We start from the raw sequence: 17,261 nt of genomic DNA, 5'->3' as shown, positions 1-17,261 counted from the left end.
ACACACATACATCAAAGCAAACTCAAAATTGCATTTTGAGGTTTTGTTCAGCTCCCTAATTTGTTCGGTGTTTTAAAGAAAAAATCAGAAAAGGAAGTGCAGAGGAATAAGGCATATTTTGTAGGAGAAGAAGGAAAGGCCTACCTGCTGACCGAATCGACGAAGGCTCTCATCCTCCGGGCCGTCCAGTTCCAAAGCAGAAAGTCTGTACCGTCTATGGCTTTTAAATCTTACCAGTCTGACACCCGGCCAGCCCGTTGAACCGTTTAAGTCATACGGATCTTTTGCCAGTCCAACTGGCCCGACCAATTGGGTCAAAAAAGTTTGACATTTAAGGTATTAGTTTTTTAAAGTTGAATATTAAATTATTTTTTTCTTAACAACTGCTAGCTTGGCTAGTTGGTGGCTTGTAAGTTGAGTCCAGGCACTCAAAAGGTTAAGGGTTCGACTAAATAGGATATACTAAAACAAAAAAATAGAGAATTTTTTTTTGTTTTTGGGTAAATAAGTGAAAATTCTTGTATGGGAAGAAAAATTTTCTATTGATCTAAACTAATTTCGTTACCAGAATACTTACATAGTTTTTTATTTTTTAATGTTAAAATTAACTAAAAGTAATCACAACACAACATATAACATCCCAAGTTAAAAGTCCTAATACCCATTGTAGACACTGAATTTTATCACTTTTGATAACACTCCAAACAATGTGAACTGAGGCTAATACTGCTCCCAAATATCAAATAATGAAAAATGACCAGTTTGTCCTTGGTATAATTGTTGATTAATGAAGAATGATCTCGGTTTAATCCAAGAAGTAATCGTTCACTTTCCCCCAACAACGATGGATAGGCGTGTTTCATTGTTTTAAAGCTCGATTTTTGCTTTTAGTGCGAAATGACATTGTTTGGCCATCATTTCATCCAATTACTTGCTTTGCAAACCCTCCTATTTTTAGGCACAGTTTTTTGTTATGTTCCTAGCCGAGTGTGTGTTTGATCTTCACGTCATTGGATAGTACTTGAAAAGACCTTTTCTAACGATATATAGAATACTAAAATTTAACTATCAAATCTTCAAATATCATCCCTAGAAGTTAGAAAAAAAAGGTGATACAACGACGCTAAAATGTGTCGGGCCATGCTAATGTACGACAACGCACTTTGCTAACTTCCGTTGGCATAGGCATGCACCAATGCACACTAACGTGTGCTGCATGCATTTTGTGCCTATAAATACCCCCTGCACCAGAGTGTGGGGAAAAGAGAGAGAATAGAATTAAGAGAGAAAAAAAATGGGAAAATCCAAAATAGAAAAAAATAGAGAGAGAGAGAATTTCGACAAAAGTGTTGAAAATTGGAAAAAATATGAAAGCACCCTTGGGCTCTGAATCTTACTAGGGATTTTAAGAAAGCGTAGAAACTCTACATAATTTGTTTGCACCCCCTATTTTAATTTTCTTTCTCATCCTTCATTTATTTGATTTAATTAGTCTAAATATTTAAATATTTCATAAAGTCTCTTTTTCAATTTTTTTCAAAATACCCCTATCCACTCTTATAATGCTCATATTTCTATAAATAGTATAGCATAATGCATTTTACGTCCTTATAATGCTCGAATTTCCATAAATAGCATAGAATATGACATTTTTCATGCCACTGTAGTGAAAACTTTTATGTGAATAATATTAAATAAAATATTCAAACAATGGTACTCCATGTTGTGCCTTAAGCCTCATAATAAATGGGGCATATATAGATTCCTTCGGTCAATATTGACTTTCAAAATGGAAACTTTTTTTGTGGGAGTTCGACTGAGGCCCAATCAATTGCATTAACTGTGCAGTAATGGTTTGACAAATATGACCAATCACACTGATCCAAATTTCAAAACAACTTTGAATCAAGTCAGAAACTGAATTTGACTACCCAATAAATGATACAATTTCTTAATTGAAAAGAAAAATATTCTGATAATATGCCAACTCCCTTCCCAAATTTGTACTAGCCTCTACTTATAAATGACACTCAATAATCCAATTTCTCTGACAGGGAAAAGCATATATAGGTTCCTCTCCTTACAAGTTCAATTCATACAATACAACAAGAAGACATGAAGAATATTTTCCTCAAGTTGGCCCTCTTAGCTTTCCTCATAGTTACTGCATCTGCTTCAATTTCTGGTCTCTCCCTCAATGTTTCAGTTTTTGTTCATTTATATTGGTTTAAAACTAATAATGTGTCTTGGATATTTTAAGAGCATAAGGTACTGTCGTTTCCGATGCAGAGCTCGTGGATATTTGCACACAAAATGTAATGGCGGTGGTCCAGCAAACGAGTGTGGCTCCTGTTGTTGTTATTAAGATTTGGTCTTATACTTCTGTTTTCCTTCTAAACTCAACCTGTTGGGAAGTTTCTGGTAAAAGAAGGGAATGAATAAATTTGCTTGGTTGAAGTGATGAACAATAAAGAAATAAATTGTTGTTATCTATCGTCTATATAACTCCCATCATCAATACAAAAGCCTTGTATGGCTTGTATATATCTTGCTATATTATATAGTTTTGATCGTTGAGTTCAATTATTAAGATTCCGCTCCTTCCAAATATGATAGATGGTAAACCCTAAAGCAATCATACTAATCGAATCTAGAATAAACTAGAGGATAGGAGAAGATATCTCTTAGGGTTAATGTGCATTTTTCACGTGTTCCATTTACAGATAATTCTAGAAAAACCCTATCAAAGATATAGAGTTTGGGAAAATCGGACCTCTAAACTAGGAGATATTGTCGTCCAAAGTTTGATATGCAAAATAAAAAATTAGGGTTTCTAAGCATTATGAGCCTGCCATGAGGCTGAACCGCCCAAGGTGTCTCAGTGGTGGCCGGCAGCACTTCCTCCTTGATTCCAATTACTAAAACCCTAACCATAGTAAGATCTGACATCATCTTGAAAAGAATTGTGGTGCTTCTTGTTCTAATTTTTCAACTTCCATATGACATTTTGCACATGTTTCGCACCAAGGGTCTAGCTTTGTATCTAATTTTATTTTTTTTGGGGTAAAAAGCTTTGAATCTAATTCACCAGCCCATGTCTTCGCTTCAAATATCTCTTTTTTCATAATATATTTGCCTCTTCAGTTTTTCCTCAGCTGTCTTGTTGATCTCATTTTGAGGAGTGATGTAATTGATTCAGCCTTGATTGTGGCATGTGATTGTCTTCTTCTAAATGTTATGTAATAGTTCTTGGAGTGATGTAAGTAATTCAACATCTTTTTAAAATGATTGTGATGTTTATCATACTCAGATTGTGAAATAGATCATTTTTTCACCCATTCACCGTGGGTGGAGGGAAACTCGATCGTTTCTAATAAATCCCCTTTTATTAAGCACAATCAAATCTTTAACACCCCTCGACCAACAACTCTCCCTAACCAAAATAATTAATAAAAAAAAGGTACAAACACAATGGATGGCTCCATGATATTGACTTATTGAGCCATAATAGGTCTATAGATGTTATAGATTAACTAGAGAGAGAGTGTGTCTTAAGCATAGGCATCTGGGTTTTGCGAGAGGTAATCTTGCACCTTCTTGAACGTCCTAATGGCCATGTCCTTTCCCATCTGGATTTCATCTTCACTCATTGTGTAGTCACCAATTGTGTAAAACTCAGAAGTAGCCTTGCAAGTGGATCCTCCATCTGCAGAGGGCACAAATTGAACCGTATCGACAACCTTCTCAATCTTTTTACCTATAATAGCACCTTCGATCAAATTAAACTTGCACTTAAAATTCTGTTCGTCAATTTCATCGATCCGATGCTTGATGAAGTCAAAAGGGCCATCTGCATGTTGTACGACGAAAGATTAGTTATATCTTTGTCCATGTAATGTTGTTTCCACTCCATTTGTTTCAATATAAGATGAAAAATAATGTAGAAGAGCATGATGGATTTTAGGAAGGGGCTTCCACAAGTAGCCTAACCTGGCCCAACTAGAGGTGGCATTTTTATCAGGTTTGGCCCAGTCGCCTAATTAAATGGATTGAGCTTTGTGTGTGATTTCATACTCGATCTGGGTTGAGCTTACCTACATCTATTAGGTAAGCCCAAGGTGGGTAGATTACCCAAGACACTTATCTCAACACATAAGCTCAGGTACCTTCCTGATGGCTAACAAAGTGCAATGCACAAAGGAGAGCTTGATGGCCCTGATCCGGAAAAAAAATTGCAAAAAATAAAGGGTATATATTACACGTCATCCCTTGGTTTTCAAACAAAACTCAAATCACATTATGGTTTTTGAAAAAACTCATCCGTCACCCTCTACAGTAACGGTGTTAGTATGTTGTTAGTTATTAGTGTGAAAGGACTATTTTACCCTTATACTAAAACATTAAAATTAAATTTGCAATACTACACTTCAAAATCTACGTTTAGATGTCAAGGGTATTTTAGGGATTTAAATTTATTTAACTGGTTGACATCATCACTTAACAACATAAAACTAACGATAGGGACTAATTTGTCATATTGGGGTTTAATACAGGGGGTGATTTGAGTATTTAAAAAAACCAGAGGATGATTTGAGTTTCGTTTGAAAACCAGGAGATGACGTGTAATTCACCCAAAAATGAAATATGCTCCAAATTAAGTTGAAGAAGAAGAAAGAGAAAGTAAAGAAAGACATACCATCAGCCATGTTGATCTGTTTGATGGATCCAACACCACCATCACCATGAATTTGAATGCTTTTGATCTTGTCAGGAAGGATCTTGGGAAGTAAGTTGTGAGCATCAAGGATTGCAGCCTTGAAAATCCTAGCAGCTGGGATTGGGCAATTGAACTCGTTGTTAATGGTGGTCACACCCATTTTTTGCTAAAAGGTAAGAATGGGAGAAGAAAGAATAAATTGTGAATAGAGAGGGACCTTAATTGGGTTTGTTGAGGAGCCAGTGGTGGAGATAATGAGAACCCAAGGTGGTATTTATAGAGTGAGATTCAGGAATTGTGTGGTCTGAACTAGTCTTAGATGATAGACTATTTTTGTGGGAAGCAATCCATTTTTGTTATTTTCTCCCCCCAATTTTTAATTGTAGACTATTCATAGTTTTCAGAATGGGAGTGGGGGTCGATTGGTAAACACTAAAGACACTAGTTCCAGGCTTCCAGCCTCAAAACTAGTGGAGAAAGAAACAAAAACATGAATTGGAAAACGAGCATCTTCATATTATAGAAGTTGACTTAGGCCAATATAGGAGTTAATAAAGGACCTGATAGGAGGTTAACCTTTTGGGATTGGTGTGTGGTTTGTGTGATTACACTTTCATAAAAAAAAATATTTAAAAAAAAAAAAAAAAGACCTGATAGGAGGAGTGATCATTTATTGGGAGAAGTTTCCGTGGATGACAACCTACAGTTAAGGTAGAAGGCAAAACAAAGCATGAAAAACAAATGAGGTATACATTGACATACAAGGTTTAGCCATGAAACTTCATCTAGAAAAAGGTAGCAGAGCAAAAAAAAAAAGGAGTGACTGGTGGCAGCTAAGGCTGAAAACGTTAACCGCACCCTTAAACACAATGGTTAAATATCAACCGTTGATTTCAATTGAATGAAATCTTAATCGTTAAGATATTTGTAATGTTTATTTTAATGGTTATCGGTATGACCTTCCATTTTTTACGGGTAAAGAGCTCTTAGCTGAATAAGACTTTCCTTCTTCCCCCCTTCCCCCCCCCCACCCCAAAAAGAAAAAGATTCGTTCTCCTTTTGTCGGAAGCTTTTTTCGTGTAGTGAGAAGACCAAAAGTCTTGGTACAGAGCTGTTGGTTGCAGATTTTTTTGGGGGAGGAAAAAAATTGACTGTCCTTCTCCTTTTGCCGGAAGCTTTCTTCGTGTAGCAAAAAGATCCAAAGCCCTGGTATAGAGGTGTTGGTTGCAAATTTTTTTGGGGGGGGAATACCTAATAGATAATATCCCTCATTTGGTCGATTCTCACCAGCGTCGACAGAGATCATGTAATATGTAAAATTTCTTTCTAATAGGATATTATTTTAAGGATTATGGTTGGGGTTTGGATTGATCCTTGCTAATTTTCACTTGGATTTAGAATGGATAACACAATCCACCAACTAGAGCTGATGATTCTGCCAATGCATTAGATGACCCATTTTTTACCCCCTTGGAAAGGTCATGTTGATCATTGAATCCATGAATTAAGATGCCAAGTATTTGGTGTTGTGCACAAAAGTTTTGTTCATGCTTTTGATAAATCCCTCTGTCGGCTACTCTTCCCTCTTCTATCAGGAGAAAATTGCAAAACCAGCACCACGTAAATAGATCAAACTATTCAACAAGAGATTCATAAATGCATAAAGTGTGAAAGTGAGAGAGAGATAAACAGATAGAAAACCAGTTTGAAGAGATTTATTGTTACGCCCCCATCCCAGACAAGGGATACAATACATTATAAGGGGTGACTAGGATGACGCGTGTCATCCTATTAAGCTGCCAGGATCACTGACACAGTGTCCCAACGCACAGTCATAACCAATATTAAAACAATATAATATCAGAGTGCGGAAAGGAAAATATTACATTTCAAAAGATCAATAGTTTTGCGGAAGCGTATAAAATCAAATAGTTACAAGATGATCAAAGCCTAGATGATAAATACTGTAATTAATCCATTTTTCATTACCATCTAATAATGATCAACAAGGGTATAACAGTAAATATTTATACATGGGCCTACGCCCTAAAATAAACAAAAGGGGAACAAGTCCCTAGAATTCTCACGGTCCGTAGGCACAATTGTCACAAGGACACCCGTTGCCATGTTCCTCTAACACAGCTTCCGGCTCCTCCGTACCTGCATCATAATCTAAAAAAATGTGTACACGAGGGGGTTAACTCCACTGAGCCAGTGAAGGGATGGGGATGCACAAACACACAATTCACATAGTCCAATGATGCATGCATATGTTAAATAATTTTTTCACCTAACATCACAACTAAGTCAGAGGTATATGTTACTGTGACAACTCGGGAGACACTGTGGGTCACTTAACTTATCACCACAATGAAACCTCAATTGTCACTTGGGATCTACGCCGATCGAAACCTCCAAGACCACTCAGTGGCAGACCCCTGATAACCAATACTACCATGACTAGCCTCTCCCACCTCCACAGAATCCGATGTACTGATTACCCAACACCTAAACACCTGTTGGTAAGGGTCGTAGCATAATGGTGTAAAATCCTAGCCGCAGATATACTACATGCAAGTCCTATCGTCCCGAGAGGTAATTCGGGCGCATCAACTTTTCATCTGATTTAGTGCCCGGTTACCAGCACGGCACGACGCATACAGTTCAACATGACATTCAACATAATTACTTCATAAATGTATATAGTATCCGGGGTTCTGGCACCGGCACCGGGACCCATCAAAGTAAAGCATCTCCAATCAACATCATAACAATCATATATAAAAGTATGTAATATGCGCGCAAGCATGCTTAATAATTTATAATGATGACATAATATACAATGCAATAATAATATCAAGCCCAAACAACCAAACCCACTCACATATAAGTTATTTTCCGATGTTATGAATTGTCGCCGCAATTAAGTAACACGTCGCAAGATAAAAACTTTAAACATAAATAAAGAATGAAAACATGGTTAATTAAATAAAGGGACGGATCCCCAAAAGGTCTCCCATAAATCATTTAAGTATAAGGTTTCAGAGGCAGGGTGATTTTATGGGTGGTTTCATACCCAATTCCTACAACCACATGTAAATCCTAGCTAACCAGGGGCTTAGGAAGGTTTCTGCCAAGTAGGGGTGTCAATAATACCCGGCTGGCCCGAACCCGCCCTGAGCCCGGCCCGAACCCGACCCTGATCTGCTAGCCCGAAGGGCGGGTCAGGGTTGAGATTTTGGCTGACCCTGGCAGGGTCGGGTCGGGTCGGGCTCAACATGGTGGGCCTAGCCCGGCCCGGCCCTGACCCGACCCTGAATTTTTTATAAGCCTTTATATGGCTGAAAATACCAAAATACCCCTAAGAGTGATAAATAACCCTAATCCCATATGGCCATATTCCCTTTTTGTTTTCACTTTTCACATTTTCAGTCTTCCCATTCTTCTTCTTCATCCACGAGAAGCTGAGAAAGCCGCCGCTCGACGACTAGCAGCCTTCTTCTTCCTCGGTTCCTCCTTCCCAAATTCGCATCAAGGACTCAAGGTATGTTCTAATATTCAGCACTTCATTCTTATTTGGGTCTTTCCCCATCCTCGCAACAGTGCTGCTAGTATGCGTGGATTCCTCAGCCATGTCCTTAAAGATCTCATTTCTAGGAATGTTAAGAAGTATAATTTGCTATCTTCTTTATTTCCTTCAAATATTATGCATGCTATTCTTAAAGTTCCAATCGATGTATCTTTATAAGATGGTACTTGGTTCTGCCCTTTGACACAGAGTAATGTTGTAACTACTCATTGTGTGGTTAAGTTTAGACTTAAAAATGAAAGGCACTGTAGAGGTGTTTGTGGATAGAAAAGAGATAGAAATTATAATCTGAAAGAAATCTATGACTGTAGAATAGAAGCTAATTTAATTTACAAAAGTTAATTTAAGTTAATCAGAGTATACATGGTGAGGGAATAAAGACTTTGGTATTTGTAGTAGTAGTAGTAGTAGTAGTACTAGTACAAGAAATGAGAGGTTCCATGAATCATCATCAGCATCATCATCATCATAGTCATGCCTGCATAGTCCTCTGTTCTCCTCCTCCTCTGATCTCTTCTTGCAAAACCTAAGGTTGTGTTGTTAGTTTGTTTGGCCAAAATTAAGCATTTGCATCAGAAAAACAACTCTTCCTTGCTCTCACACATTGACAGCAGTTTCTGACTCAACATCTGACAATTCAACCCTTGTTGATTTTCTCTTATCTGTTCAATCAAATATGAGTTCTAATTAGATTCCATACTAATAATGAGGAATTCTATTTAAAGAACTACTCAAAATCAATTTATTGTCTTCAATGAATCATGATTGAGAAAGAAAGTAGACCTGAAGATGTAGATTGTAAAACACTACTGCCCCTGATGAAGCAGAGGCTGAAACATTAGACACTTCAAGGCCCTCTTCTTCCAAATTAAGCAAAACCTCTGACAGTGAACTTCTCATGTTCTGACTCCCACATATCTGAATCATTACTTCTCTTTCTTCAATTTGACTCACCAAAACACTTGGTAATGATCTTCGAACAATCCCATTACTTTGATTAGTATCGATGTGGATTTGATCTCCTTTCTTGTGAATACTTGATAGGATGTCCTGTTTTCTCTGTTTCAGCTTCTCAACTTGTTTTTGCAGCTCAGGTATGTATTTTAAAACCCGAGAAATCGTCGCCGGAATGCTTAGTTTCCTCTGCAATTTTACCCAATTGAAAAATATACCATTAGAACTTTGGGAACTAAAGCATAACCAAAGGCAATTAGATTAAGAAAAGTTTTAATTTTTTTTTAAAGTACCGTTTGATCAGCCCCTGGAAGTATTGATCTAAGAGAAGCATAGAGAGTGTTTAATTTCTTGCGACGATCACGTTCGCTGGCATTATGATTCAGCTTCTTGATTAAGGATGGATCAATATTGGTAATGGCACTGGAAGGAAAAGAATCCAAATGGGGTTGCAATGAAGGGAATTGTAAAGATGGTGGTGAATCTAAAGCTTCAGTTTCTTCAGAATTGCAATTCAAGAAAGGGTCTTTGGCTGTCCATGAATTCTGCTGGCCTTCTTGGCTCATCTTTTTTTCTTCCAAAGGCCAGTAGCCATAGGTAGTTGGATACAAAGAAGAAGTAGAAGAAGAAAGGGCCAACATGATTGTTTCATCTGTTGTTGTATGGGTAATTGATAGGATTGAAACTTTTGTTTTAGGGGTAATTAAAGAGGTTAGAAGATGCTTTGGAACTCCTCTGGGAAGTAAGATGAGCCAATATGGAATTCATATTTATACCCTATGATTATCATATCTTGACTTGTAATGAAATGGGGAAATATATTAAAATAAATGATAGTTTCTTTTATTTATTTTTTAAATTTAATAGTTGAAAATCTATACATTGAATGTAAGCAATCTGATAATTGGTTTTTCTTCTTGTTTAATAGTTGGTGAGGCCATGGACCCCCACTCCCATAACCTCTGTTCTGGAATATGTTGTCTCAGAAATTAACAATAAATAAATAAAATAAAAGGTGTTTCATTGCATAACTGTATATATGTATATACAATGTGAATTGAATTAATAAACTTGTCTATTATATTATTTGAAACAAGTATCCCGTGCTTGATACTGTAAATAATCCAAGTGTTCAAGTACACAGTTAGGTGGTTTCCTACAATTTCTTCAAGTAAACCAGGGTCCTGTAGGATAGATTTCTTCTAAACAGAAATCATAAATGATGGAGTTAAGGGAAGCAGCAAAAGGAGAAGTTAGAATGAAAGGGGTACCCCCGAATTTATCATCTTGGCTTAGGACTTCATTAAAATCACCAATAATCATAAAAGGGTAGGTTAGATTTACAAGAAACTATGATGAGATCACTTTTAATTTTTTTTAAAGGATTTGTTTTGTTATACTCTTAGATGATAGATATAGAGTCAAAGTATCAGACTTTGGCACCACTTTCTAGTGTTTAGTAGTAAATTTACACTAGTAAATTAATTTAACTTAGGGAAAATTACATCCCCTCCCCTGTACTTTGTCTTAATTACACGTTCTTCCCTTTGATGTATCAATCTGAGTGGGAGCAAGTCTCCTTCTTCTTCATTAATGTATCAATCTGAGTGGGAGCTCATCACTCACACCATGTATCAATCATATAGAGCAAGTCTCCTTCTTCTTCACTATTTTCTTCAACTTATTGTTTCAAAGATCTTACACATGTCTGGATTTTTGAATTTGTACAGATCTCAATGGAGGAAAACTCAAATCCAAGGCAGCCAAGTTCAAATCATCCAAATTCAAATCCAGTTGAATCAAGCTCTAAGGATCCTGTGACAAGCTCTACAAAGGCACAACCAAACTCTAATGCGTCTGAGGTATCTTCTAATCCCCTCACTATAGGGTCATCTAGTGTTTGGAATCACTTCACTAAAGTTATACCTCCTAGTGGTTCAAAAGCTACTAAGTGTACATGCAAGTATTGCCACAAGGAATTTGGTTGTGCAAGTGAACATGGTACTAGTTCACTAAAACGACATTTGGATAGATGTCTTCTGTGTCCAAGTAGTGAAAAAAATAAGAAGCAAAAACTTTTGGATTTTAAAGTTGACACGAGTGATGGTAAGAGTACAATCACTAGTATCTTAGCTTGGAAATTTGATTATGAATTGTGTAGAAAGGCGCTTGCTCGCATGATTATTATGGATGAATTACCATTTATATTTGTAGAGCGGGACGGGTTTAGAGATTTTTGTAAGGCTTTACAGCCTAGGTTTAATACTTTGACCCGTAATACTGTGGCACAAGATTGCTTGCAATTGTATCTGGGGGAGAAAAGAAGTTGCAAGATTTGTTTAAGAGAACTGCTCAACGGGTGTCCCTCACCACAGATATGTGGACTTCTATCCAAAATCTTGGTTATTTGTGCCTCACAGCACATTACATTGACCGAAATTGGAAATTGCAAAAGAAAATCATTAACTTTTGAGTAGTCCCATCACCACATACTGGTGAAGCAATTAGTAATGCCCTTGAGTGTGTTTGATTGATTGGGGTTGGATAAACTGTAGTATTATCGTGGACAATGCAAGCGATAATGATGTTGCAATTCGAAATTTAAAGAGAAGATTTAATAAGAAAAATGGGTTATTGTTGGGTGGTGAGTTTTTTCATATGAGATGTGCTGCCCATATTTTGAATTTGATTGTCAAGAAAGGTCTTGAGGATTGTGGAGATGTTGTAAGTAGAGTTCGTTCTGTAGTGAAGTATGTAAGGAGTTCACCATCAAGGTCACAACAGTTTAGATTGTGTTATAAGCAAGAAAAGATTGAGTGTAAGAAAGCTTTGAGTTTAGATGTTTCTACTCGTTGGAACTCTACATATCTTATGTTGCAAACTGCTTTGGAGTTTCAAAAAGCTTTTGAATGTGTAGAAGATAGAGACCCAAACTTTACTATGGAGTGCAAGGATGGGGTCCCAACTACTCAAGATTGGGAGAGAGCTAAAGTTTTATGCAAGATGTTGGAGTTTTTTTACAATGCAACTACAAGATTGTCTGGGTCTCTTTTTACTACTTCAAATCTTTACTTCAAAGAGATAGTGTGATTGAATCACAGTTGAACAAGTGGTCAAGAAGTGAAGATGACATGATTCGGGATATGTCATTGGCAATGAAAGAAAAATTTGACAAATATTGGGGTGGTAGTGGCACTGACAAAATGAATATTATGTTGGTTGTTGCTCGTGTTCTTGATCCACGATTTAAGTTGAGATATGTGAAATATTGCTATTCAAAATTATATTCTCAACATGAGGTGGAAGAGAAAATTGAGAGGATTAAAAATGTCATGGATCGTCTCTTGAGACATTACCAAATGCAGGGGTCGACAAGTAGTACAGTGAGAGTTGATTCATCTACAACCTCTTTTGATGGTTCATCAATAGATGATGATGACAGTGAATTTTCAGAAAGGGGTTTTCATAATGCATTAGAAGAGGAGGAGCGTTTCCATGTGACATCTGACTTAGACAAATATTTGTTGGAAGGTATTGAGAAGGAGGATGAACTCAATTCTTTTGACATCTTGAATTGGTGGAAGGTCAATAGTACACGATTTGTGGTTCTAAATATGATGGCAAGGGATGTTTTGGCGATTCCTATCTCAAGTGTTGCTTCAGAGTGTGCTTTTAGCACCGGTGGTAGGATTTTAGACTAGTTCCGTAGCTCTTTGACACCTAAGATGGTAGAGGCATTGGTATGTACACAAGATTGGCTACGACAGACACCGGTTTCAATTGATGTTGAAGAGAACTTAATTGACCTTGAGAAGATCGAATCAGGTAACAACCTTTTAAATTCCCTTATATCATTTAATTACAATAATAATAATAACATTATGAATGATGATTAAGTTTATTGATTTGTTCATTTGTTAAATGTGTTTTTTTTCAGCTACTAACAATGATTGTGGTGATGCAACTATAACTTTGACTTGATGGATGATAATGCATACTTATTTGGCGTGAACTGGTAAGAACTTGTATCCAAACAATAGTTCTTATTAGCTAATATTTTCTTTGACATCTGTTTGTATTAATAGAGTTTTTCCCTCATTTTGGGCATTTTTTTCCAGGAATCCCGATTCAAGCATATCATGGAGATGGATCATGGATGTTCTTGTGATTGATGGTTGATTGTGGCGATATTTTTATTCATGGATGATTGTAGCGATAGTATTTTTATGGATAGTTTGTGGCAGTATTTATATGGATATTTGTGGTAGATTATTATGGATGATTGTGGTAGTATTTTTATGATGTTTGTGGAAGTATTTTATTTATGGATGTTTGTGAGAGTATTTTTATTTATGGATGTTTATGGCAATATTTTTATTTATGGATTTTTATAGATGTTTGTGAATTATTTTTATTTAAATTTACAAGTCCCTCTCTCCCTCTCTCTCCTTCCCATCTTATTCTTATTATTTACAGAATTTTTCAGGTTTTTTTTAGATATATTCTTTGATATATATCAATCAGGGTCAAGACAGGGTTAAAACAGGGTCGAGACAGGGTCAATCAGGGCCGACCCGACCCTGCCCGACCCTATCAGGGTCGGGTCGGGTCGGGCAGGGCCAGAGAAAAACCCTGGCAGGGTCGGGTCAGGGTTGAGGGTTTCTTGGCCCTGCCAGGGTTGGGTCAGGGTCAGGGTCAGGGTTTAGACCTCTAGGGTCAGGGTCAGGGTTTTGGTAGGCCCGGCCCAACCCGACCCATTGACACCCCTACTGCCAAGGGTGGTTTTACAGGTGGTTTGTCTCAGAACATGAAACCGCACCTAAAATCGACTTTAACAGGGGCTTATTCAGGGGGTGGTTGCAAGGGTGGTTTCTCGTAGGTTTTGAAACCACATACCTGCAGAATTGAAATTTGAAAGGTTTCTCACCAGGGGTTCCTTTCCCAAGGGGTTTAAAGATAAGGAGACTTCAAGGAAGCTTCCTCCTAGGTTCATTAGGGTTCTAAAACCTCATTAGGTCCATGTAATCCCAAGGATTTAAGAGGAAAAGCAAAGAGAACCTAATTTAGGACATAATAGGGTAGAAACCTTAGATTTCTCAAATGGAAAGAGATTGCTTAGGCTTAGAGCTTGTAATGGAGTGAAATAACTCCACCATGGTCTAGGTTTAGAGGTTCCATCGATTCCTTGGGTTTCAAGAGAACCCTAGGTCGAATCTCTCCCATTTCTCAAACCCCAAAACCCAAAATAGAAGAAAAGAGGTGGGATTTAATGGCTTACCTACCCCCAATATAGAAAAGCTCCACGTAGAGGGCTCCACAAGGTGAGGTTCTAAGTCTTCAGCCAAGCTTTTCCATTCTTCTTCCTCCTTTGCTCCTTCCTTCTTCTTTCTTCTTTCTTCTTTCTCCTTTCACTCCTCTTTCTCTCATCCACGATTTAGGTTAGATGGGAGAAGTAAAGAAAAAGAATGCTTCTCCCCCCCTTTTGTCTTATTTATAGAAAGTGACTTGGGTCCCTTAAGTCAAATGGATGGATCCAAGACAAATGGGTCATTAAGCCAAATGGGTACTTTAAGTTAAATGGGTCAAGAGGGCTTAATGGGTTGACCCATTAGTTCTATTTGGGTAAGAGAAAGGAATACCCAATCATGGGTCAAATAGAGTTAGATGGACCCTTAGGTTAAATTACCATTTAAGCCCAATGGGTCTGCCCACTAGTTATAATTAGGAAAGAACCTAGTTAATGATGAGCTCACATGATATGAGTATAATTGCCCTTCACATGTTTTCCCAAGGCAAGTGGGGCCTATAAGTGAATTATTCTCAACTCAACTAAAATAGCCCGGGCGGTCCAAACCTTGGCCCGCACTTCAAGGACATCAAGGAAAATGATAAATAAGTAAAATTAAGGGTTATAACTTACTATTTTCTTGTCATGGTTTGTCCCCCATGACCCCGAATAATTTCCTCCACAGGCAAACTTGTACTGTGGTCAAAAATTTTGTAGCTGGGTTTGACCACCAGTGAGAACAGCTCACCAGCATACGTGGCAGTGATAACTACACGGCGTAGAAAAAAAAAACAATAATTAATTATGATCCGGGGTGCGGGTATAACATTTATCGCCGGTAAAGAGATAGAAATCTAACCTTGATATACCAAGATTGAAACGGTCAAAGAAAGAAGAAGAAACGCCAAAAAAAACATATTCCCGACCACCAGCAGAGATGTACATAGGACCTTCGATGTTCGATGACGATAAGTTTTATTTATTTATTTATTTGTAATGTTGCTCCACTAACCGGTTAAGGGTTAAATTATTGAACGGTTAGGATTTTAAAGTAGAAATCAACGGTTGATAATGAGGTGTTGCATTTAACATTGTGTTTAGAGGTTGCATTGTGACCTTTTTCCCGAGAAAAAAAAAACAAAGATAAAAAGAAAGAAAAACCTCTAGAAGTTAATTTGTCGGTCTCATCGGGGGATATGTCAAAACATTACATTCACAAATAGTTGGGCTAATGAAAAGATGTCCTCAAGTAAGAGGTTAGAAGCCCAATCCAATGCAGAAGAAGTAGACTTGTTTCGACCCTTTATCACTGTTTGACAATAAAAAAATAGCACTAAATGTTTGAGCTGTAAAATTCTTGCAAGTTAAGAGTACATCTCAAATTGCTTCAACCTCTGCAGAAAGGAACAAACAATCATACCTGTGTCGATAGATAGCTGCAATAAACTAACCATGCTAGTTTCGAATGACAACACCATGCCTACCATAGTGTGCACCATTATGCTATCCAATTGACCAAGTCCCATCATTAAAAATGTAAGCATACAAGGGGGCAATGAAAGCGGAATAGCAGGATGGGGTCTGGTTGTTTCACAATACAGCAGAAGCAATATATATTTCCGTAATTGTTAGTACAATGGGGATTTGGGAATTTTGTGCATCCCGAGGAGAAACAATTTGCTAATTTGTTACCTCGTAGTATTTCCCTTTCATATTGTAGAAGGGCGCATCGGAAAAAAAGGAAGTTGTCACCTTAATTAGGGTCTAGAATTCATAAATGATGTCCCTCTTTTGAAGTAGATGTGCTTAATTAACTCCAAACTCAATGACTTGTCTGCCTCAGACCATTAGTTAAGTTTCAGGTTACATTTGAGAAAGGTGATAGGCATTCTAGAATGCCTGACTGGAACCAGTCTTCAAAGATCAATACAAGAGCCTTGTATGGCTTGTACTTTGCCATACTAAATAGTTTTGATCATCGAGCCAAATTCTTAAGATTCCGCTCCTTCCAAATATGGTAGATGGTAACCCCAAAAGCAATCATACTAATAGAATCTAAAATGGACTAGAGGAAAAGACAGGATATCCCTTAGGGTTAAGGTTCATTTTCACCCATTCCTTCTACAGATAGTTTTAGGAAAACCCTATCTAAGAGCCTGGGAAAATCGAACCTCTTTGGAAGATATCGTTATCCAAAATTTGGCGCACAAAGCTACAAAATTATGTTTTCTAGGCATTCTGAGTGTGCCAGATGCGAAACTGTCCCAGGGTGTCCCAGCGGTGGCAGCAGTTCCCTCCTTGATTGTACCCTTTTGCCCCTTTTAACCCTAAAATTTTACTATAAATAGGAATACCTACTCATTTGAAAAACAGAGTTTAATAGTCTAGGAAACCTCTGAAAATCGAGAAAACCCTTTGAGAGTTAGAAAAAACCCAAAGATACCCAAATTGCTCTCCATACTTATCTAATTGTTTTATTGATTGACTGATTATTAGTTATTTAATTTAGTCATCAATTAACATTGTTTAATAGTTAACTTTATTTAAGTTATTTGTATGTTACTTTTTATATACTGTTATATTGTCGATTTTTTTTTGTAAACCCCATCATACATCATTGTGCGGTCATTTTTCTTGTGGGGGTTCGATGGACACCCAATTAGTATCATCGGACCCCATTCACCAAGTCAAGAGGTTGAGCCCCTGAAATGGCC

The 17,261-nt window shown here is 37.3% G+C and overlaps 3 protein-coding genes across 5 annotated transcripts in view; all 3 read right to left on the bottom strand.

Annotated features, from left to right (window-relative positions):
• LOC122656108 (polycomb group protein EMF2B-like) overlaps positions 1 to 250 on the bottom strand; it is a 101,114-nt gene extending 100,864 nt beyond the window's left edge. For all 3 annotated transcript variants that reach the window (XR_006332041.1, XM_043850553.1, XM_043850554.1), the window contains exon 1: positions 145 to 250. The gene's annotated coding sequence lies outside the window, so the exon portion shown is untranslated. The remainder of the gene's footprint in view (positions 1 to 144) is intronic.
• Positions 251 to 3,551: 3,301 nt separating this feature from the next.
• On the bottom strand, positions 3,552 to 4,914 carry LOC122654930 (major strawberry allergen Fra a 1.06-like). The gene is made up of 2 exons (XM_043849185.1): positions 4,697 to 4,914; positions 3,552 to 3,850 (listed from the first exon to the last, which is right to left on the bottom strand). Exons 1-2 carry the CDS (start codon positions 4,875 to 4,877, stop codon positions 3,552 to 3,554), a joined length of 480 nt encoding a protein of 159 aa, XP_043705120.1. The 5' UTR covers positions 4,878 to 4,914.
• Positions 4,915 to 9,065: 4,151 nt separating this feature from the next.
• LOC122654929 (transcription factor ORG2-like) lies at positions 9,066 to 9,901 on the bottom strand. The gene is made up of 2 exons (XM_043849184.1): positions 9,554 to 9,901; positions 9,066 to 9,449 (listed from the first exon to the last, which is right to left on the bottom strand). Exons 1-2 carry the CDS (start codon positions 9,899 to 9,901, stop codon positions 9,066 to 9,068), a joined length of 732 nt encoding a protein of 243 aa, XP_043705119.1.
• Positions 9,902 to 17,261: the final 7,360 nt, after the last annotated feature.

The sequence above is a fragment of the Telopea speciosissima genome, chromosome 3 (genome assembly GCF_018873765.1).
Source record: "Telopea speciosissima isolate NSW1024214 ecotype Mountain lineage chromosome 3, Tspe_v1, whole genome shotgun sequence".
NCBI lineage: Eukaryota > Viridiplantae > Streptophyta > Magnoliopsida > Proteales > Proteaceae > Telopea > Telopea speciosissima.
This window is presented reverse-complemented; position numbering and strand designations above follow the sequence as displayed.